This window comes from Dipteris shenzhenensis, chromosome 7 (genome assembly GCF_047967505.1).
Source record: "Dipteris shenzhenensis isolate YYH24624 ecotype China chromosome 7, Dip_SZ_1.0, whole genome shotgun sequence".
Classification (NCBI taxonomy): Eukaryota; Viridiplantae; Streptophyta; class Polypodiopsida; order Gleicheniales; family Dipteridaceae; genus Dipteris; species Dipteris shenzhenensis.
Window position 1 is genome coordinate 35,623,766 of NC_141602.1, and position 24,095 is coordinate 35,647,860.

General features: G+C 41.1%; 1 protein-coding gene across 3 annotated transcripts; it reads right to left on the reverse strand.

Moving 5' to 3' along the window:
* Nucleotides 1-952: 952 nt before the first annotated feature.
* On the reverse strand, nt 953-3,674 carry LOC147900276 (uncharacterized). 3 transcript variants are annotated; one of them, XM_087377241.1, is made up of 3 exons: nt 3,435-3,674; nt 2,870-3,139; nt 953-2,563 (listed from the first exon to the last, which is right to left on the reverse strand). In XM_087377241.1, exons 1-3 carry the CDS (start codon nt 3,660-3,662, stop codon nt 1,148-1,150), a joined length of 1,914 nt encoding a protein of 637 aa, XP_087233367.1. In that variant the 5' UTR covers nt 3,663-3,674; the 3' UTR covers nt 953-1,147. The 3 variants fall into 3 exon arrangements, with proteins under 3 accessions (XP_087233367.1, XP_087233366.1, XP_087233368.1); XM_087377240.1 differs by having other exon boundaries at nt 953-2,599; XM_087377242.1 differs by lacking the exon at nt 3,435-3,674 and adding an exon at nt 3,237-3,323 and having other exon boundaries at nt 953-2,599.
* Nucleotides 3,675-24,095: the final 20,421 nt, after the last annotated feature.

Below are 24,095 nucleotides of genomic sequence, written 5' to 3' on the forward strand. Positions count from 1 at the left end.
CACGTGTCATGGGGATGTTGAAGAGATGCCGATGGAGCCTCCACTCCAAGCTACTCCTTGTGAGAGCAATGCAAGGCACAAGTTGTCCGCAAGTGTCACTCAAGCAGCCTTTGAATTGTTGCAATGTGTTTCCACGAGAGAAAGAGGGAAGGGTAAGAGGGGAGAAGAGAGGGGAGAAAGGAAGGGAGAAGGGAAGGAGAAGGAGAAGGAACTTGCAAGTAATTCGTTAATGGTTACTTAATTAAAAAGGAAGGTGAGAGAGAAGGACAAAAAAAGCGACATAAATAATTACAATTTTCCAAGCAAAAAGTAATAAATAAAGCCCTCAGGCCAGCCAAAGATGCAAGGGAGGTCAGGAAGGGTCCGAGAGAAGGAAGGCAGCAATAAGGACTACAAGGCAACCGAGGGGAAGGTAGCTTGTAAGGAGGCACACATGGAGTAAGTACATGTTGAATGAGCATCTAAGTGCGCCGAAGCCAATATAAGAGAAGGAGAAAAAGAGCTGGATTGAGCAAGAACCTAAGGAAACTCAGGCCCTACTCAAGCATGAGACTGGCTTGCAAGTGTGCTAGGTGACCAAACAAACAGTGAAAGAGCAGCACACTTGAGGCTACCAGTGGGTAACAGGAAGTGAACTGAGACGAGAGACCAGAGTGACGCTCCAATGCATTGCTGTTCATCTTCAAACTTGAGCAAACCATACCTCCGACACAGTGTTCAGGTACATGTGCACATGTGTATTCATCTCGTGCGGTACCCTTGCATGTGACCATCTTGTGTCAAACATAATTTATACACCTGAAACATAGTTCAACCTTCCTCCATACAACTGTAAATAAAAAGCAGCAACAAAGCAAGGGAACTGGAGACCGACAACAATACAAGACAAAAGCGAGGAATTTTGATATTGGAAAGGAAAAGAATCTTAAACTGACAAACTTGTGGTGCAAACTTTCATCCAGATCTTGGTAGGAAAATCTCCAACCTCCCACCCATAGGAACAAAGGGAAAAAGTGACCTCATTTCCAAAATTATACATGTCTGTCCTCAGTTGTCTGACTGAAAACTCACTTCTCTCCCTGTGAACAGGCGAAATAGAATACAATAAGCGAGAATCTAAGAAAGGATTCAGCAATAATACACACAGTTATGTAACTTGCCATCCTCTCTGAAACTGGTTTTCTTTGGGCCCATTCATTAATGCATCCAGGACAACATTCAAATCTACTGACTGGCCTTTTTCTGTTAGCCTTCTAATCACAATTCGCACGGCATCCCTAGCAAATCCCATTGCAACTACTTTCTCAATAATCTCATCCAGTGGTGAATGTTTTGGAGGCAAACTCCCTCCTCCAGAGGATGGCTCACTGTGCACAAGTTGTGCTAGTGGTAAACGACGCTGTGCATTAGCAACAGGTGGTGTGTTTCGCCCATTCCAATTGAATGGCGCACTCTGAATACTAGTTGTGGTGGACTCGTATGGTGATTGTGTACCTCCTGTTAAAGGTGCAGCAGATAGACTGTTTCTCTGCTGATAGTTCTGGGGCATAAATTCAGCTGGCCCTTGAGGCTGAATTGAAAGCTGCTGCTGAGTCCCAAAGTTTGCAGGACTATAAGAAGATTCAGACACATATCCACCTTGACCAAAGGGTAAATGCAGAGCAATATCTGTAGAAAGGGGAACAAAAGTTTGCCCATCATGTTGATATTCAGACTGCTGAAAGGACCTCTGATCGGAAGGCACATGTTGTACCTGCACATGAGCACATACACTTTCCTGCACAGGGGGCAGCTGCACAGATGTCTGCAACATGGTCTGGTTGCGAGCCAAGTGTTGTGCCTGCAAATGAGCACTAGAGGTATGCTGTATTTGTGCTGTCTGTACTGCAATCTGTGCTGGCATTGCCTGTTCTGCTGCTACGAATTGTGTGGATGTTGGAAGTGGAGTATGAGGTACTTGTTGTGGCTGCTGGCCGGGTGCCTGCTGAGGTAATGGCTGCTGCATCTGCATCTGTTGTGGCACCACTTGAAAGCGTAACTGCTCCAACTGTGACAGTGCACTTGTTGTTTGGTGTTGCAATAGCTGTAATTCTGCCTGTTGCTGCAATTGTTGCACTGCCAGCCCTTGTGCTTGCGGTTGCACTGTCTGTTGCTGCAACTGGGTTTGTTGTGTTTGTGAGAGTGCCTGCTGTACCCGTCCTTGAGATGGTAAAGATTGCTGCAGTTCAGACTGAGATTGTACATGCACTTGCAGGCTCTGTTGTTGCTGGCCCTGAGCTTGTACATGAATGTATTGTTGTGGTAGTGGGAACGTAGGAGTCTGTTGTAACTGGGCAACTGACTGATTCAGTGCTAGACTTTCTTGTTGATAAGACACAGGCACATGGAGCTCAGTAGAAGATGTTGCCTGTGTTATGTTAGGGACCACAATCATAGGAAGTTGCTGGTGCTGACGGTGTGAGGAATCGATGGTCTGATTTCCACCAGAACTTGAGTTCTCAATAACAGCCTCCACTTTCGAAGACTGCAATTTGGCTAGCTCTGCATGGACTTCAACAATGTCCTGTTTGTCCCTCAAAATTTGTACAGCTCGGTGCATCTACAAGAACAGTTTGTATGCACATGTCAGAGATTGCTGGAGAATAAAAACAATACTACCTTTTGCACGAGTGCATGTTGAGGCAATGAACCAACATTAACTTGAAACCAGAACTTTGGTGATAAACTCAGGCGATCATGGGTCATCATAAAAATTGAATAGGAATGCATTAGAAAGACGAGGATCATTTCAATGCATCAACTTTTCTTGTGTAAAGAAAAAAAAACCATTGTCCTATCCCAAGGTGCAAGTATGCATATGCTTTAATACCTCGACAACGTGATTATTCAGCATTCTTATTCTCGCATCAGCCTCCCCATGGTATTCATCAACTGAAATCTTCAGAGATGCTACAGACTGTTCTAGATCTTGGGTGATCGACTCCAGCTGTGATAAGCGCCCACTCATGCCTTCCAGAACCCTTAAAATGTTGTCTGCATATTTTTTCATGATACGCTCGACAGCGGAAACAATCATAGAGTTATAAGAATCCATATCTGGTTCCTTCCTTAAGGCGAAGAGTTCTCCAGTCAAATACACCTGAACAAGGTTGCTATCAAATGTCAGGTCGGTTAACAGTCAAAACAGTTGACAAATACAAGGGGAAACACAGTCAGATGAAAAAGGGCGGCCATACTGTGTGTCAGATTTGATGGTGTGAAACAGGAATGTTCAATGGATCTTTGACAATTCGAGCTTAAGAATGCCAAACATATGACGCCCCTGTGAGAGAAAAAGATCTATGAAACGGCGCACGACGCTAATTCCTCCCCAACCTTTAATTCAACGTAAAGAAACGGCTGTCCCTGATGTAATGTGTCTATGAGGCACGTACCGGAGATCCGAAGACACCAGCCACGCAAGAAGGGCGATGCCGTCTGTTGGTGGAGCAGTGGTCCAACCAAGGCGAGCTATTGGATGGGGAGTTCATGCTTCCACTGCGGCGCATGGGCTGAAGGTCGAAATGGAGAAGGATGGGGTCGTCGTTGAAATCGAAAACAGGTGTATTGACAAATGGAAGGGACTCGAGGAAGAAGGGGTCTTTGTTCCGGTCGGTGTCCATGAATCGATTGATTGTCCATGTGAAACAGCATTCAAAATTTAAATTGTACCCTTTGGGTCGCCTATATTAAACACTTTGAATGACTTGTCATTCAAATGCCCTTTGGGTGAAATAGTCAGTTGGAAGACTATTGGTGCCCTTTGGGTGAAATAGTAAGTTGGAAGTCCACCAATAGTCGGGAGAGGAAATGTATGGAGTGTAATAGTAAGCTCGGACTTGGACGTGAGAAAAAGGTGGAGATCACGTGGAAATTCGGGGTGGGTTAAAAAAGGCTTGGAAATTAGTTTCGCTTCTCAAGCTGAGCCACCATCAATTAGGCTTCCCCATGAGACGTGGTAGGCCAAAAATTCCTTATCTTTGCATTCCGGCATCAGATTTTCACCAATAGCTTAATAATTTTGTGCTTTAATTCATTCCACATTCAGAAATCTCATTATCCCCATTTCGCTCTCCTCCCCTCCAAAAATCAACCATTCAGCTTACTTGTTTATTAGCCCGTAAGCCCATCATTGTAGGAATTGTCAAGCTGCACACACAGTAAACCCGTGGATTCCTAGCGAGATTGCAACAAGCACTCTAGTTTGTTCGGGGGGGGGGGGGGGGGGAGAACTGAGCACAAACTCTAATCAAGGGCAGCGAAACGTAACTGTCCAGCGCAGGAAGCAAATAAAGGCGACATCACATCTTTAGCCTTAGGTTAGTGAAGGCGTGGAGGCAAGGGATGCGAACCCAGGGGGGCACGGGTGTTATATACTGCAACAGGGCGATGAAGAAAAGTCCAAAAAGGACACGTGCCACATTATCCCTCCCCCCATTTACCCCCGCTCCCCCCCTCCCCCCCCCTCTCACGCTAATGCATTTTTTGGTATCATAGCCCCCCTTATTGGGCACATGCCCATCAGAGATAGCAATCCGTTAAGGACACTCCTTATCGAATGCTATCTGAAATATCGGCACATCACTATCGTACTGACTGATGGACTTTGCCAGAACTATGGGCACATGATCATGATTGGCAAAAACTAAGGTAGATGGCTTCATCGTAATGCAGGAGGAGTCATTCCATTGGTTGCCGGCCAATTTTAGCTCTTGCCTATCTGTGCACGCCAATTGCAACCGTCAGACAGGGATAGCCTCTCTGACTTCCTTCCGCTATGGATATTCATGACACGTAAGCAATCTGTCATCGGAACATAGTGATTATAGTCTCATGTGCCCAAGGTGAGAGACTCTTGTATGTCACCACTTGGTCCGGAGAGTTGTCCTACTTGGCGTATTGGTATATCTTGTACATCTCCATTGTGGTTTGAACACCTCAATGCACCCCCCCTCCCATGGAGGAGCAAATAGAATTGGGAGGATGAGGCACCACCTATGGTGCCATCTAGTTGCTAATTTATGTCACCAACATGTGACTGGTGGAATGGCTAGAGGAGATGGAATGGGCCAATCATATAACGGTTGAAGGAGTTGATTGGAGTGGGTGTCCTTCACGGGCCACACATAAATCTTTTGTGTCAGTGTCTGGGCCCATCCCTCCCTATTGGACCAACTACGACGACATACCTTCACACCACCTTTTGGAGAGTGGCCACTAATTGGTGTGAACCCAATCATAAATGTTCATTTAGAAACATCCATGTCCTAGTTGGCAATGCCATCTGACTTGTATGTGACATCTAGTGCCCATGGATGCAAGCCAGTGCTAGCAAAAAACTTCTTTCCAAACCAATCAAAATAAAGACACATGGTATGTCTAGAGTGCAGTTCTTAAAGTGATTTTTCGGCATTGAATATAATCTTCGAATGCGCCTCAGATGCATACATGTCACAAGTGCCCATAGATGCAACCTAGTGCTAGCAGAAAACCTTTTTCCCAACCCATAACAATAAGTCACTCTCCAACTCAGCCAGTTCTTGCATCTCAACAAAAGCTTCAACGGTATTATGAACACGAGGAGAAATCTGAATCGATTTTTATCATTTCAGTCTGAATGTCACATGCAGGTTTATCAAAGAAGGTTAACCATCTGAAACCCAAAAAATTAATTTTTAAAAAAAATAAGATGAGTACTTTCTAGAAGACCGAAATTCCAAGAAATTCTCTCTCTCTCTCTCTCTCTCTCTCTCTCTCTCTCTCTCTCTCTCTCTCTCTCTCTCTCTCTCTCTCTCTCTCTCTCTGCCCACCAAATGAAGCAAATAAGACTAAGAGGGGTCCTCTAGGCCACACTCACTTTTTAATGTAAACCTTGGTATTATTTTGACAACTTGGTCAAGAGATGGATTCCATAGGTTCCATACACTTTGAAATTGTCAATGACATGCTAAAGTCCAAGGAAAGTTTGATGATGCTTCCAATAAAGGAGTTTACATTGAACATGATCTATGAAAGATGTCTTAGATACATTTACACGCGACCCATTTGAGGGCTAAAAGAGCTTTGTTTAGGCTCGAAATGGCTTGTAGTATGGGGTGACAAGCATATGTAAAGAGGGGCTAGGCGGGAATTAGCCCGAGGAGGTAAAAAAGCGAAATTCTGCTTGTCCTCAGTTCACAGGATAGCCGAAGACTACGGGTTGAGCCACCATGTCTCTCAGTGATTGCAAGTTTTTTCAGATTGCAAAGCATGCAAATGCATGCATTTGACTGGGAAAATGAGGGGTAGCTAATTTTTGCCCTGTTATTGGTTGTTGTGAGTGGTCGGTCGCCTAATTTTTCCTAATGTTGCTACGACAACGTGGCCCTCTATAGAGTCAAAGCTAGAAAACAACGAAAACCACCTCAACCTCTTTGGTGGAGAGACCTCCCCTTGTTCCCACTCCCTTCCCCTAGTTTCCACCACTGTTGTGGCATATACTCATAACTCAACATGTCTAATGGAAACCAAGTGTGGTTTGTCACAATAAAAATATAAAATCTAAAGAAAATTCACACGCAATGAAAACAATAGTTTCATGTTATGAAAACGTAATGAATGAAACATTTTTTGATCTCTGGATCTTCATTAGCAATCAGCTAGGACAGCATCATGTTTTTGTGGAGCTGCGATGGAAAACTGCTTTGCAGTGGGTGATCGGGGCCGGATGACAGAGATTCAACTCAAAGTCTAGAATTTCATCCGCGCACTTGTTATTAGATCCATCTGGCGTGCTTGGAATGCACTTATATTTAAGCGGGTTCCCTTTCCGGCATCTTTGCATTGGATGTGCTACAGGAAGTTGTCAGACTTCATTTTTGTAGTAGCTTGACTTATGATCTGCAATCAGCATGCTCTATTTTGTGCAAAGTCTAGTGTTATCATGCACTGTAATTCATTTTATTTTTAATTAATAGAATCTCTTTTTTGGCTTGCAAAAAAAAAACATTGTATTATTCAATGTGTATGCCTTTATATATATTTTTACTACACAATGGAATATATTCATTTTAGTTTGCAAGAATATCTTCATCACTTTCATCAATTGTCATGTACTTTAATTGTTGTCTACAAGATGATGTTGTAAAATGACAACAATATTACAAAAAGTAAGGCCCAAAACTACTCTACCACCTTCCCTCCCTATGCCTACTATTTCTCGGCCTCACTCAATCCCTCCCTATAGCCCACCATCCCTCCCTTCATCTTTCCTCTATCTCTCTTTCGAAACTGCCCAATGCTACCAAGCCTTGAAGCTATTGCTGCTATCACTGCCAAACCTCAAAGCTACCCTGATGATCATCACCCTTGAAGCTACAGTCCATGCCAACTGCCTCCTCCAAACACCTGGAAGCCTCCCCTGTAGAATGCTTCTTCCCCAAGGCTCATGCCTCCAAATGAAGCTACTACTTGCAAATTCATAAGTCCACCTAAAGAGCACTTTTTAAAAGCCCCTCCTAGCATAGCTTGCCAGTGAGCTATGTCAAGAGGAGGCTTTTTTTTCAAGTATTGCCAATTTTTCCCCCCCTCCTATAACGAACCACTTTTGTTTCACACCCCACTACAAGGATTGGCCTCATTTTCGATGCTTAAATTGATGCAAATTACATTGGAATATTTTTTTAAAAACTCCTAAGCGTCAATAATACTGTCCATATTAACATCGATAAGAAAGCATCGATATTAGCCTCCATATTACTGTCAATATTACCGTCGATATTAATGTCAATAGAGCATTTTTTGATGCTAATATGGATGGTAATATCGACTTTGGGAACAATTTATCGACGATGTCATGGAAACCCAAAGCTGTTTCAATGTAAATATCGATGCTTTTTTGTAGGGGGAAAATTTTTAAAGCTAGATTAGGGCTTTTTTATCCCTAATTTGCCCTTCTATAAAAAGTATGTATTATAATGTACTAGCCATTTCATCAGATGGTTAGCAGGTTGAGCAGCGACTAACTTATTACAATAAAAATGAAAAAGATCAATCCATCAATACACAAAGTCTCCCTTGTTTTCTCTCTCTATGGAATGAGTGCAAAAATCTTTGCTGTGCGAGATGATGACCCATCCCCACAAATTTGGAAATGCCACAGCTTGCCCACTATGTCGAAACATGGAAAATTCATTGCCAAATGATCCGATGTCCTGCTATAATAATAATTTTGGAATTTTTTATCTTGTGGTAAAAAATGACATCGGAGCTTAGTTTGCAAGTATGCATTTGGTTTGATTTTCAAATTTATTTGTTTGTATAAAACATTTGTCAGTGCAAGCTCATTCTTTTAAATATATAAGGGAGGAGCTACTACAAAATGATAGCTATAGTAGTAGTTCACTTTGTTATACTGAAATCATTGGTAAGCATATGGATGCTCATAGCAGGCAATATGTGCTAAAATTGAAGAAGAGAAGAAGTCATTTTATTTATGTGGATGGCATTGCGTTGGAGGAGTAGCCATATTTATGTTCCCTTTCATTTTATGTCTTTTATTTAGAAACTTGCTATTTTTGAATTAAATTTTGGAGTGCACCATGCTCATTGATGTGGAGAATTATTCAACTTTCACTTGTAAGTTATCGCATATATGGTTTATGGTGCTACCTTTGGGCTTTTGTTTTCTCTTGCATCAATTTCAGGTGGTCTTGTGCATTCTATTTTGGGATACATTGTAGTGTCATGGTTGTTGGGATGGCAATAAAAAGCTTGATTGGAAGAAACATTCTGCTTGTAGTTGTTCATTTGAAATTTCATTTTTTGAAGTTTGGGTGACGACTGCATCAGAGGTATATATTTGTTTTGGGGTTGCATGTCAAACATGGCTAGCCAATAGCTATGTCCTTTGTGGTTTGTCTTTATTGGAAACTCATGAAACTTGCAAAAACAAAACTCACAAAATGTCCAAACCCCTCTAAAAGTTGGCATATCTAAAAGGCCAAGTAGCTAAATTTGGTCTTCACTTATTGTGTGCTCACATTGGAATACAAGCTCTCTTCTTCTCTTGATATTTTCTCTTGTTTCCTCTTCATGCCTTTTGTGAATTCTATGTTTGCTTTCCCCCTTCCCTTCTCCTTGCAAAACTCCCTCTCCAGTCCAATTCAAGTGTTTACACATTCACATTACAAATAGTAGCTGAATTTTAAAGACAATAACACCTTAAGACCATGAAATTTTAGCTGAATCTACCCTCTTGTTGATTGCTTCATGAGCCCCTACTAGGATTGTTGCTTTCTCATGCACATTAGGTGGAATTCTTGTCTTCTTGGGCTTCTTCCCTCCTTTCAATGTCCAACTCCATACTATTGAGTCCGCTTGCTCCCAACACATAGGAGCCTTGTCATTGCACATCCAAAGCTTCTTCCAACAGTTTGCATACACTTCTTCTTCATTTGCATTCTTGTTATGTGAACATGATGCCCAAGATTGTATCAATACCATGTTGTATTATTTAGAGGCAACGTTGGATTCAATGTCTGACTCCCCTATACCCAACCAAATCGGATATATATTGTTGCTTGGCCTCGCAAGAACAAAGTCACCCTTTTCTACATCTACTAGTGGTTGGAATGTATATTTGGGCTTGTTACATTGTGGACCACAAAAGTGGTCTTCTAGTGCCTTTAATCCCATGAAACCTTCTTTGTAGGCATTGGTGTTTTGTTCTAATGCATGTGTTGTATGTGGCCAAAAGTGAGGTAGTCAATAGAGCAAGTGAGAAAAGGCGAGCGAGTGAGAAAAAGCAAGCGAGAATTTGTGTAGTTGTCCCATACAATAATTTCTTGAAGTAGGAAATAGTCAAAAGGTAGGTTATGTGTCATATTTCTTGAAATTTAGTAGTGAAGGACTATATTAACATGACCCTGGTAGTTTTTGGAAATTAAAATATAAAGGATGTTCAAATTTTGGCAATTAAAATATAAAGGATGTTCAAATATAAAGCCAAGTTATTGAAACATTCCCTATTATGGGTAACCTTACTTTGAATTTAGTGTAAGAAATTGGCCAAAGATTCATAAAATTCATAGTTTAGTATTTTAAATTTTGATAAATGTGAAAAAGGACATGATATTTATCTAATTCATGCCTTGCCATTTGGTTTGATATGTAACATGACCCCATTCAGATTCGATAATAAAAAAATATAGGGTACCAAAATCTTGTTGTTTGGGCTAAAGCACGGAGCACGTGCAAGATTTTGGCACTCTGTAATTTATAGATTTTGGTGCAAAAGAGGGAGCTCATTGATGCGCTCCCTATTTTTCCCAAACAACAAGATTTTGGCATCCTATATCTTTTGATTGCTGAATCCAAATGGGGCCATGTTGCATATCAAACCCAATGGTAAGGTGAGGGCAAGGCATGACTTCAATGAATATCATGTTATTTTTCACATTTATCAAAATATAAAATTTAAGAATTTTCAGCTAGTTTGTTGCATTAAAACTAGAGCAATATTGACCATAATAGGGAGTGTGTCAAGATGTTGTCTATTTAGGCTTCTCTCATTGATTTCTATGAAAAAAGATTGATTTATTTTGGAGATCAAATTGTTTCAAGCAAAGGGAGGTACCCACTATTTAGATTTGGTCAATGGATTTCTGAGAGGTAAGAGTGAGTCATTGGGGAGCTATGTTTTTTATATGACACAAAAACATGGGTTTTTTCCTAAGAGTGAATAGAGTTGCAAAAACCAAGAATTTGGACATGAATAAAATAGGATCCATTCCATTCAAGAGTCTTAGGAAACTTTCCAGTTATGTAGAGGGTTGCATTGGTGATCTAACTTACTTTGGTAGAGAGAGAGAGAGAGAGAGAGAGAGAGAGAGAGAGAGAGAGCTTGATTAACGATAGGGTTCGTCTTTGATATTGTATGTGTATGAGTATGGGTGTCTATATGGGTGCACTGTATGGGTATGTGTACGGGGGGGTGTGTGTTAACTAATTTGGAAAACTATTGTAATATTGTACTACATTGTCTTTACTACCACTTCAACCAACATTAAGAAACCAACAAAACAAAGTTTTCATGTGTGTGTGTGTGTGTGTGTGTGTGTGTGTTTTGTGGTACCCTTGTAGTACATGCATAGGGGTTGTGGATGATGGGAGAATTGGTAAAGGCAAAGAAAAAATAAAATCAAAGCACTAACCTAATGCTTAATCATATAATTATTTTCTCTTTTTAATCTTTGTTGTGAAACATTCAATCAAAAGTCTTTTAAAGAATGGTCATCTGGTCCTATGTACTATTCATCAATTTTGGATTATTGTACTATTCATCAATTTTTTGCCTACGCATGCTATTTGCCACCAAATGGCCTTCTTTTCTGATTTTTTTTTGGGGTAGTGGCATGGCACCAAGTAGCTATTGCCCCAAAGAAATAACAACTGCCACAAATGTAGGATTTTTTTTCCTGAACTTATCTCCCATGGTGTTGAATAGCCAAATACCTTTTGTTTTTTGGAAGAAAAGGCCATCTTGGTCCTATGTGCACACGAGCGCGCATATGAGCGAGACTGCAATGCCCTTTTGCACATGTGCATGCTGGTGCACACATAGGACCTCCAGGCCATTGTTTTTTAAATTCTTTTTAGGGGAATGGATCTCCTTGGTCCCAATAGGAATTCTCGCAAAATAATTTTCAAAGAGAATGGCCCGATGCCCTGTGTGCGCACCCGCGCACACATGGGCCCTTTGGGTCATTTGTTTTTGGGGAAATGGCTCTCCTTGGCCCCAAGAGCCATTGCCATTAAAACAATTTTTAAAAAAATGGCCCAAAGGCCCTATGTGTGCATGGGTGCACATAGGGCGTTCGGGCCATTTTTTTCCAAATTGTTTTTGATAAAATGGATCTCCATGGCCCCAAATAGCCAATTCTCAAAAACACTTCAAGAAAAAAGTCCATTTGGATAAAAGTCCCCTCCCCCCCCTTTCTCCCAACTCTACCCCAATAGGCCATCTTTCCAAAAATAGCGCCATTAGTGTAATTTAGCAAGTTCTCTTTTTTTTATACTAGCAAGTCCTCTCTTTTTCCAAAAATAGTGCCATTAGTGTAATTTAGCAAGTTCTCTCTTGTTTTTTACACTAGGAAAAAAGTGCACTGTTTGGAGTCCTATATCTCCCAAACGGTGTAGAATCTGGAAAAAATCAAGAGTATGGCTTTTAACTATCTTTTGATTCCCTACAGCTTTGGTCATCATCAATTTCTATCATAATCCATCATCTTAGGCCTCAAATCTACATTTTATAACTGGGCATGGAAATCCAAGTAGAAAAAACAGTCCAAAGTGCCTTTTCTTGATCTTTCTGCCATTATTTTCCCATCGAAATGATTTAATCATGTAAAGTACACAGTTGTAGCCAGGTGAAAAAAATACAACCACATAACTGGTGATTGAGCTTCAGCAGCCCCACAGTTGCATGATGCTCAACCACACCACTGGGCTGGACAACAACTAATGTCTATTTAACAAATTTGGTTTAGGACAATCACATAACTATCGGTTGAGCTGAACCAGCCTACGGTTGCGTGATGTTCCAACCACTGGGCTGGTTTAGGACAATCACATTTAGTCCAAGCCTAGTTTAAGAAATAAAATAAGTAAACTATCCCAAAGCTCAATCACAAATAACCATCGGGCTAGTTTAGGCACCACTGACCTGCCTTGTATCTAGCATGTGTATGATGTGCTCCTCAAACACCTTGCATCCTGTCTGATTTTTACAAATGTCCTTTCTATTTGGAGAAACTCTCGTATTTTCATGCCAAAACATCATCACTATAGCAATGACTTCTGCACTTAGGCTGTCCCTCCTTTTCTTGCTCTACGTTCAACGGCCATTAGAGCCATGTTGGTCCTTCTGATTGACAACATCTTCGACATTATGCACCCAAGCCATTTCTCCTTTGTTTCAGGGGACACAACCATAGCTAATAGTGCTCTCTTTGCAGCTTAGTTGATCTAAGTTATGCACCCCTTTCACTTTATATAAGCCATTTCTCAGGTTAGAGAGCATCGCCTCTTGGGTGTGCATCTCCCGAGGTGTTGGTAGGGTTGTAGGGTGCATGCTAAAGCTTGTGAGAAGAATTGAGACTAGTAATCACCTGAATAGCCTAACGTTTCTGGCTCAAATGCTCCCACCAATTGTGACACCACAACTTGTGTTCTTCGCTCTGATGGAAATGATCGAATGCATGCATCTGCAATCGCTTCTTGCTACTGCTCTGCAAGGAGTCTCCTTTCTTCTCATTGTTTCTCCCTTTCAAAGTGTTGCAAAAGTGTCTTTCGTTGCCGTTTTGATATCATGCCAACATTTTTCTCGTCGACCTGCACTCTGTTCCTTGTGCCTTGACCTGGCTTTTCATATTTCCTGTCTCGTAGCCTCTATCTGCTTCTCTTGCAAGGCATGGCGAGCTGCATGTTGCCATTGATGCCATGGCCACGATCAGTACAAAATAGACCCAGGGAACCTAGCTAGTGAGGCAAGCAAAGAATAGAAGACAACTTACCCGGAAGAAAACAATGGCAAACCAAAGTTTGCACAAGGTCACGTTAAGGTGCGTGCAGGTTGCAAGGTGTTTACAGGGCGAGGGAAGGTTGCAAGTACTTAATCTTCCAAGATTTGATGTGTATTGGCATGCTTATGAGCCATATAGCAAGCAAGTGCATGGAAAAAGAAACAATTCAAAATTGTAAATAGTGTTGCATTTATTAAAAAATCTTTGCACATGCACAAATTGCACTTTTTCAACTTCTTCCATTTTAGGGTGGATCTAGATATCAATATCAACAACTATCAATTCTTTAAGACCACCATGCAGTAGTCCCACTAGTTTGGATTCCAAATTTTCAGTCCATTTTGGTTTTCAAAAAATAAACAAAAAGTTATGGAGCGTGCCCTCAAATGGATGTGCATCACTTTAGCACAACATTGGAGGCTCATTAACCCATTCCTAATGTTCTCATTTAGGTGTGTCCTTAGGTTGAAGAGAATCTCACGTAGTGTACTTTTGAATGATTACTTGGTTGCATTATGTATAGAACAAAAATTTGATGTTTTTGAATAAATTACTATATCCTATAGTCTTCAAGATGCATGCTTCGCATGCAAAATAGCACTTGTAATGCTTTAACAGTCTTGTTCCAAATTCTTATTCCATAATTTTTTGGTCTCATGTTCAATTTTGGTATGTATGCTACAACTTGAAGACAAAGTTTGTCAAATTCCATTGAGCAATGCATAAGTTATGGGTCATGCAAGATACCTATATACAGAAAATTCCCTAAACCTCACCAAAAATGGCTACACCCAAGCAAACAATGACCCTCTTTGTGACATGTGGTAGGCTCTTCTCCTCCAAGCTACCACGTGTCCTTTCTTTTTTTTTCTCATGTCTGTGGTTAATAGGTTAAAGATAGATACGTCAGTAATTGCAAGCAATGAATGTTGGTACTCAAAATGACCGGAATTCGACGAGGAATCCAAATATGAGGTCAAAAGTTTCAAATTATACACTTTTAAAATGAACATATCTCCCATAGTTCCTCCCTTCTACTTTGAATATGGACATATCTTCCATAATTTTTTGCCTCCTACTGCCACTCATATTCGCCCCCCCTTGTGCATAGTATACACTCTTCCACCCCTCCCACATGCTATGAAAATGAACATATCCTATATCCTCTCCCCCTCTTTCTAAGCTCCCCATCTTTCTTATAACAAAAACACGTATGGATTTCTAAGAAAAGCTCGCAAAAACAAAGGAAATGGTAGAAAAGCTCACATTAAAAAGCTCACCAAAAGATTTTCCCCATAGCGGCCCACGTTTATTTAGACGATTTCTATGCTTGCAGGGCGTAAGCCTACCCTCGGCCTACCGGGAATGCAATTTGCCGACATCTCTCCCAGCACCGTGTTCACTTCTCAAGTTCCATAATCAACGAATTCCACCACCTTGTGTCTGTGCTTAGAAGAAAAGCATGTACCCAAACTCATTGCACAAATCGAAACGCACCTTGCTTCATAGATCAAGAAGAGGTTGAAAGCGATGTTAGAACACGAAGCAACAGAACACCCAAGACGAAAGCAACAGTTTTTGCAACATAATGATGGGCATGTCCAAGCGTTTTCCAGCACTAATCTGAACTGATGTAACTTCAAAGAACGTAGAAAGATATCAATTTCATTACTTTTATACATGATCGATTGCCTTTCGATACGTAGCATTCAAGCTGGGTAGGGTGATTGTGCGAGCACAGTGAAGAGAAAAAGATCGGTCGAATTTTTGGCTTGTAGAAGGTCAATCTTGCATTTTCTTCAGTTAAGCTCAAACGGTAGTTGCGATAATAAGTGTTCTTATGGCGAGTTGAAGTATTGCTCATGGGATAGGAGCTCTTGCTTGTTTTTCTTGTCAAGTATGAGCTTCTATCTGTTGTAAGTGAAAGCTGTAATGCTTGGGAGTCACAAACGCCAGGTGCTTCTTTGTTCGATTTGGGAGATGGTACCTGTTTATTTTCTGAGTGAAACCTGACTAGGCTACCCATTGATCCAATGCTTTTGCCTGGAAAGAATCTAGCATTGATGGCACATGCTCACTGAGACTTGCTTGCAAGCAAGAGTGACAATTCCATTCTGAAATCCCATTCTGTTCGAAAAGAATCTGACACAAATTATCCTTGCTTTTTTTATAGATTATCCTTTGCTTTTTGAAGAACTTTATGCCTTTTAATTCCTTCACTGGGTGGACACAGATATCCAGTGTTCCATCAATCCGTATGCTGCAAACGGATTCAAAGCCTGCAAGTTTCATTGATGGGCTGGTGGAGGAAACTCGAGCTCAAAGCTCAACAAAGAGAGGAAGGGAGCTTGCAATGGACTTACCACGTGCAACTACGATTACGACTATTGACACTCAGGTAATATTATCCATTGGCGAGACTTATTCTTGGCGTTTATATTATTGGTGCTTATATTCTCGACGCATGGGGAAGGGACCGTTCCCTCGGATTATAACTCTTTGGGGAAGGAAGTGCACTGCCTCCCCGCCCACACTGTGTGTGGTTATAATAATTATATATTATATATTATCATATAAATATTTTGAATTACTAGTCCATTCAAAATTGCTTCATTTCAATCTGAATTCTTACGACATTCCTATCTTTTGATGCATGTTTTCGATGCGAGGGAGCAAGGAAATCCAAGCTAGATGCAAGATCGCAAGATATGGACACCTTTATTCATATGATTGTAGTCCATGTGACAATATTGCAATGAGGAGGAGTTATGAGCTCTTTTGAGCATCACCTTATTCATGTATTTGTTGGGCTTCAACTCCCAAGATGGACAAACAATATGGCCAAGTCAATAAAAAATCACCACCCCTGACATTTGCAGGGAGGATCGGGTCCTAACGGACCCTGCGTCGTGTCTCATGTCCACATTTTTACTCGTTCGCCTTTTTCCTTTAAAAAGTTAGGATTCAAGTTCAAATTTGAGTTACTAGTAATGTGCTCCACGACGGAAAGGCTGCCTACCGCAACCTAGTTCTAAGTAGGGATGGGTGAAGTGAAAGCATCCGTCAAATAAATCACTAGTGCATCCGTCAAATAAATCACTAGTGCGAAGAAGCAATTAGAATTTATCTCTGCTATATTTAGGACTCTTCTTGAATACATTGAATCCAACATGAAGCTATTTGTGGCCAAAGTGGTCATGGTATTTGCGGATGTACAAGAAAAGCATACAGGCTACTTCGTTGAAAACCTACTTGTGCCTTAGGTATGTCATTTCTTGTTCTCATTCTCTGTGAGGTTCTTTCCGCAAGTGTTGATTGTGTTTCGCGTTGCTTTGAAGGTAGGAAAGACTATCTCAATGGTGCAATCGTTGGATTATACTTGATTGAAATGAAAGAATGATGACACAATTAGTCGACCAGCTGGTGATTGGCCAATTTTGGGAATGGGACCAGATTTGACTGGCCCTATGCTGCCCTAGAAAAAGACAACCTTTCATTGGTCTAGGCCTTCTAAACAGGACAACATTTTTGACTCTTTCATTTGTCCAAATTTTTACCTAGTCTGCCCTCCTCAGGGCTGGACCGTGCTCCCAACGTCCGCACGTGGGCTCACATGTGGACGTGTCCTGTGCTCTAATCTAGACTTACCCAGATTTCTAACACCTCTTAGTGCCAGTGTCTCCCTGTTGAAGTTGTTGGCGGCTAGTCAATCACAGATGGCTCTGTGATTGACTGCTCTAATAAGCCGGAGGGGGGCTTGCTATGGACAAGCGGGCTGTCACTTGCCTCAATGGACTGTTGCATAGAGCTGGCTTCATATTATGTGACACTCGTATTCTTTGTATCAGGAAGGTCAAAGTAACGCTGCTGAACATATCCTATCATAGACAAACACGTAATGGAGACTAGGAAACAGGCAGTGAAGGAGTGTGATCGGATGAATTGAGGTAACAGTCTCTTTTCCATGTATGTGGTGACATATTTTTACATAGTTCTCTCTCGGTTGTGGAATGATTGATGTTTTCGGTGAACTTGAGGTCCTGGGTTCAACTCTTGGTGATGAAGATAAGCTTGTGAGTCAAAATCATTCTCAAGTATGCAGATTTCTCTGATATTTAATCAGAGGGTAGCTTATGCTTTACTCATAAACCTGAGCACTTTCTTATTCTTCTCACTACCAAAATCCAAAATTTTTACCAATTTACAAGGCTAAATCTTAGCTCAATCTTACCCAAGAGTGCCACAATGCAATCTTTATCCCTATAGTAAATAGTAAAAAGATGTTGTGAGTCACTGAAAATCAGCAAGCATCTAGCCTTCCAAAGGGACCAAATAACTGAGTCTATGGGTGACCTGATGTCTCCTAGCAAGATCTCCTTCCAAGTCATCTTGACATTCCAGTAACCCTCTATGTAAGTGCAACAGGTCGCCCAGGCATTCTTTGCTACCCTACAATTTATAAAGATATGTGCCAAGTCTTCCAGCCTGCCAAGACATGTTCCTATTGAGCTCATCATCCAGCCAAAAAATCTCATTCTTGGTAGCCTTCTTAATCCTTCTTTTGGAGTCCTGCAAGATCTGGGATAGACAAGGTCAAGTGGGTACACTGTTTAACTTATTCAATAGTGACAATATCCTATCCTTGTCCCTAGAGTACAAGGTAAATAAATGATGAGTGAACAAACCAACAAAAAGATTCTCAGCTGGGTATTGTGCTCCATTGAAAATCAGTAAGCATCTGGCCTTCCAAAGAGCCCGAACCACCGAGTCCTTGAGTGCCCTGATTATTGGGTCTTGGATATCTCCTAAAAGGATTTCTTTCCAGGTCATCTTGCTTTCCCTGTAACCCTCTAGATAATCACAACAAATGCTCCAGGCTTTCTTTGCTACCCTGCAGTTGATAAAGATATGGGCTAAATCATCTGGCCTATTGCATGACAGGCATCCAGCCCTAGCCTCCTTGCTTTCTCTCCAGTCCATTAACTTATGTTTTGTCATGCAAGTTAATATTCTTTTCATGTATGTGGTGACACGTCAATATGAGTTCTCTCTTAGGTGGGATGATTAATTTCTTGGGTGAGGTTGAGGCCTTGGCTTCAACTGTTGGTGACCAACCAGGGCTGATAGTCGTCCTACAGCAGGTCGACTATCCCAGCCCCTCTCTAGCCTATATAAGGAGCCCCAAGGCTCATTCTTTTGCAGTTCCAGGTTCAGCAAAGAGTCGCCTACCCAGCAGCAAGTGCAAGGACTCTCTGGGAAGGTAGCATGAGACTGTAGGAGGCGAAGAACTCACACAGCATTTAGCAAGGAAGATCAGGGCTCTTCAGCTCAAGGAGTCAGGGTGAAAGCTGCCCACACTCAAGTAGTCAAGAGGATCTGTGTAGCTTGATCCAGGGACTACGGGAAGGCATGGGGAAGAAATGATTCCACTTCAAATGTTTTTTTCGCATCTTCCTTTGAGTAAGAGGATCTGTGTAGCTTGATCCAGGGACTACGGGAAGGCATGGGGAAGAAATGATTCCACTTCAAATGTTTTTTTCGCATCTTCCTCTGCATCTTTGAATCTGAGGCTATCATAGGCCACGGGATGACCTTTGAGAACATCGCCAATACTTTCTCCACATGCATCAGTCTCTACTGGTCTTTTACACACAACAGTTTTGAGTTCTAAGAAAGCGTGTTGCTGTTTTTGACCCCAGTGAAATGGTATCCTCTTTTTTGTGAGATCATGAATAGAAGCAACAATGTGAGTAAAGCCGATAATAAGAACAAAGGCGTAAGGTTTATCACGAGGATCTTGCAAATGTGAAGACTTCTTATAAATTGGAACCGCATCTGGCAAAGGCTACTTCAACCCTAACTATATCATCCAAGGTGGGTATTTGTTGATGAATAATAAGCTTTGTGTGACGGAACCTTTCCGTACTAAAGTTATATCGGGTCACCTGAACCGCCATGTATTGGTCATAGGGCAAAGCAGCTTAGAAGGTTCAGTTGTCTCTTACTCCTACGGAACCAATGACCTTGAATGGGGCATTTCCAAGGCAGCAGATAGAGAGCAACATGCAAGTACTTCAGCCTATTTGAAGATCTCAAGGTGGGTACATAGTCAGCCAGTTAGTGGAAAAGAAGGCAATGAACATGTATTGGATGGAAGTCGGTTAAAAGATGTAAATTCTATGGAGAATGAAGGGGGTTAGAAGCATGAATATGCTGAGGATGAAATGTTGGACAAGGTAAGAAAGCAGCAGGCAGTTGCATAAGGGAGCCCATAGTTGCAGAGGGGAGAGGTAGGACTTATTATTTATTTTTTTTGTGACAAAAAGAGGGTATTTATTTTTATAAGTTCCTACTCTATCTATTGCATCTATTCCTGTTTTATCTATTGCATCTATTCATGTTTTATCTATTGTTCAAAAGATGAAAGTTTGTTACAAAAGGACGTTACTACTGTCATGAAGCGAGGGCTACAACACAAGAAGAAATCTACTATGTGGTGCTTGCACAAAAGGAAGAATATAGAGGCAAAGGAGGGTGTGTATTTTTTTGTGAAGATGCACATTTTGTATACAATAACTCAAATGCAGTCTTATTATATCATGCCTAAGGCCTAAATCGCATGCCAGCTTTGATTGAGAGGACATGCAGGATGACACGGTACTAGGTAGTCTTCTCTCTGTTAGGATGAAGAAGATAAAATTCAGTGTCCAGATATTTTTTAAGTTTCATGTGATTGAACCTAGCAAATGCCCAATCCCAAATGTTAGGAATAGATCTTCTATGAAATGACATTGTATGAGAGCTGGTCTCACAAGTTTTGAATGAAAAGAAAGCTTTGAATGAGAAGAAACCTTATCTTCTTGTTTTTTTCCCATCAACTCATGTATGATTGATTTGTATATGTGTCATTGTTTCTTCTAGGTCAGAAAGGAGATCACCTACCTCGAAAGAAGTTGTTAATATATGATATGAATGGAATATTGTTAAAGAGGTAGTGGTGGTCTGGTCTTGAAATGGCCCAAGGTGGGGACCTTCATAAAATAGGCAACTACGTCATCTCTTTGCGGCCATGGTTGTTGGATTTCTCGAAATATTTGTGGAACCATTTTGAGGTTGCTACGTCGAGTAGTATGACAAGGAGAAATGTCATTTCCATAGTGTCTTTGATAGAATACAAATTGGCAGGCGACGGGGTTTAGGGACTTCAAGTTCTCATTCAATTTTGCATAGGAGGAATGTTGTACAATTGAAGAATACCACCACCCAACACGGCCGGATGAGCTGTCATCTTAAGCCATTTAGTTCATTGGCCACACATGGCGTTGACTATGATCCCATGCACATACTACTGGTTGTTGACGACACTCCTTTAAAAGTAGTTTTAAATCCACCCGGTACCTGCATAACTCCTTTCTCCTATGAAAGAGATCCTAATGATGATGAATTGTCAATTCAATTACTCCCATAGTTGATGGCTTTAGCAAAATGTCAAATAAAGTGTTGTTGCATTTATAGTAAGGTATCCTTATGAAGGCCGCGTGATTGAGTATATTGCATCTTCTCGTGGTGAGTATCTAGCCAAATTATTCGTTGAAGTCTTTGTTGTAGATCACGCCAACATGGAGTGTGTTGATGCTATCGTTTCACTCTTAAGTAAAGATCCGTAGCCCGCAAACTAGCCTACTGGCTAACAATGAATAGTGGACCTTTCACATGACATGATGCCACACATTCTTAGACATAATCCTTATGTAAAACAATATCCACCATACAATGTTCCTTGAAGGCAAGATTGTATGCACATGGTATATTTGTAAAAGACTTGTACATAGTGCTGATACTTGGCTATTTTTAGTGCCACTTAGATAAATACAAATGTTGTTACCTTTGTAAATGATTCGATGTTAATAGTGATAATACAAATGTTCTTATCTTTGTAAATGACGGGAGGTTAATAGTGATAATACATTTGTGTGATTTTGCAACCATTTGTCTTTACATGTGTGTTATATTTATCTTTACATGTGTGTATGAAATGGTCACTTCTGTTTATTAGTTAGATGTATGACTAAATAGTATTGTTTCTTTGACAAAAATTGATTTTAAATGATATTGTTTGTTGTCTATTGTTTAGTTCAATCAGTTGCAAATAGTTTTGGTATTTGCAATTAAATCAGTGCCTTGGCATATTTAACCTGAAGAATAAACCATTCACTAGTCTCAAAAGACAAAGTAAGTGATGGAATGTATTTATTGAGGTTTTGACAAAGACTCACATGAAAAAAATCATATTAAAAAATGCAGGCTAGAGTCCAGCACCTTTAGACACACATTGCCAACTTGGGCTTGCTATGTATGTTGCGAACTTCATCCTCTAGAACTGGATAAGCTGCAACTAGATCATCCTAGGAGCCTATATACAAAGAATTATATATTTTCTAATAAACCACGAACTTTTCTTCTTGGATGGACTTTTCTTCTTGGATGGAAAAGACCTTGTAGGCAATAATTTTGAGAACAACAACTTTAGGTCCTAGGGCAACTCGCATCCCCTGAATAGCTTCAGTCATAGCATTTATCACGCGAGGAGAAGTATCAAAATATTAGGGCATACATAATTGAGAAGATGTACAAGTGCATCCTCACAACCAAGCCCAGCTACCCCTAGAGTCATATGCTTCATTGCTTATGCTGCAGTTTGCCTGTGAACTAAATCTCTATCCATAAGGGCATCTTCTAGAAGTGGAGTAACTGCCATTAGGAAAGAAATGGGGTCTGAAAAGGGCCTCCTTTCCTAATTTCAAGGGATTTTAGGTGTATCAATGAGAGTGCTAGAACGTGTGGGGCCATGGTATGTTGAGGTGGAGGGTGGGCAGGCCTACAAAGAGCCCCTATTGGTTGTTCCCCTTACACTAGGGACCACCCAAACCATGCCCCCCCCCCCCCTCCCATTTACCCAAGTTTGACCCTCCTCTTAGGTGCACCTCCCCCACATGAGCCCAAATCTTATTTCAATGAGCTTGTGGGCCCTTTGTGGCGAGTTTTTATTCCCCCCCTCTTTCTGGGCCAATGTCCTGGTCCAACCTACCATTCCCTCCATTTTTGAAATTTGAGGATGCCCTCCCTTTCATTTGCCATCTTCCCCCTCTTTCTCTACTCCCTCTTGCTTTAGCCTGCTTGCTGCATCTTCTCTCTCTCTCTCTCTCTCTCTCCCCCTCTGTGCTCTCTCTCTCCCGTGCCTCTATTGGTGCTACTCTGCTCCTCTCCCTCTCCCTGTTTTGTGCCTCTGTTGGAGCTACATTGCCCTATGTAGGAGTCCCATTCTTGCTGTTGCAACCTCTTGTGTCTTCCACAACACCAAAAATACATTGGATGATTGGATTCCTTGCACCCTTCCACAACACCAAAAATACATTGGATGAGTGGATTCCTTGCACCTACAGCTTGAATGACTGGATAGAGATGAAAGGATCGGCCAAAGGTCCATATAAGCTTCCCAAGGGTAAGAGAGGTGATATCTTGCATGAGTGGAAGGGATGCATCTTGAAGTTAAAGTTTGGAAATAAAGGATGGCTCGCAAAAGTTCAACATGTCTACATAGGAAACGATATGCGGCTACCTCCATCATTCAATCAATCTAGGTTACCATCATAATGTCAGCCTTTCTATCTATGTACCTTTTTCACCTGTAAGTATAATGAGTCCACTTGAAAATTTTATGTTTAGTTTCTAAGAGCTCTTATTTATGGCAGAAGTTTTCCCTTCGGATTTCGAGGAGTGGGAATCAATTGAGTCATTCATAGGCAAGTTCACAAAAGAAGAATGTGTATTGGTATAATGTGACATATATCACTTGAATGAGTCATGACATCATCAAGCTATGGCTGTCTACAAAGCATTGCACCACCACAACTTCAAGACATGGATTGCAGCATTGTGGACTCAAGGGCATTGCAATCGTATGTGAGGACAAGATTGCAAAGGATGTGGTCATGGCCATGAAGTTCACATTTGGATCCAAATGGGCAAGGTTATCTTAGTTTATGCCTTGGCACATTTTTGCTTCTTATTTTTTAGAATATACACATACATAGAACAAAAACTATGTGGTCCTGCACGCATGTAGATAGAAATTCTCTTGAAGATTTACTTGGGATGAATTGGGAAACCAGGTTAGGTGAACAAAAGGCATATGTGATTCAATGTCATGCATGTAAAGACAATGTGGTTATTAGATACCATAGTATCATGCCAAATGTTGTATTTAGCTTTGCAGTACAAGCGTTGGAAGAAAACAAATGGCCGATGGCTTGTTGATGAGGGAGATGTCAAGAATATGAATGTCACATCGCAATGGAGTCTAAGGGATGCGTGAGAACACCTATTGGTCATAGAGGATGGCATGTCAGAGTCCTTCAACTTTACCTTAAATGGTGGAAAGATCAGCCACGGCGTGTGGAGAAGTGCATGTATAGTGCCAATTTCATTCCTTTT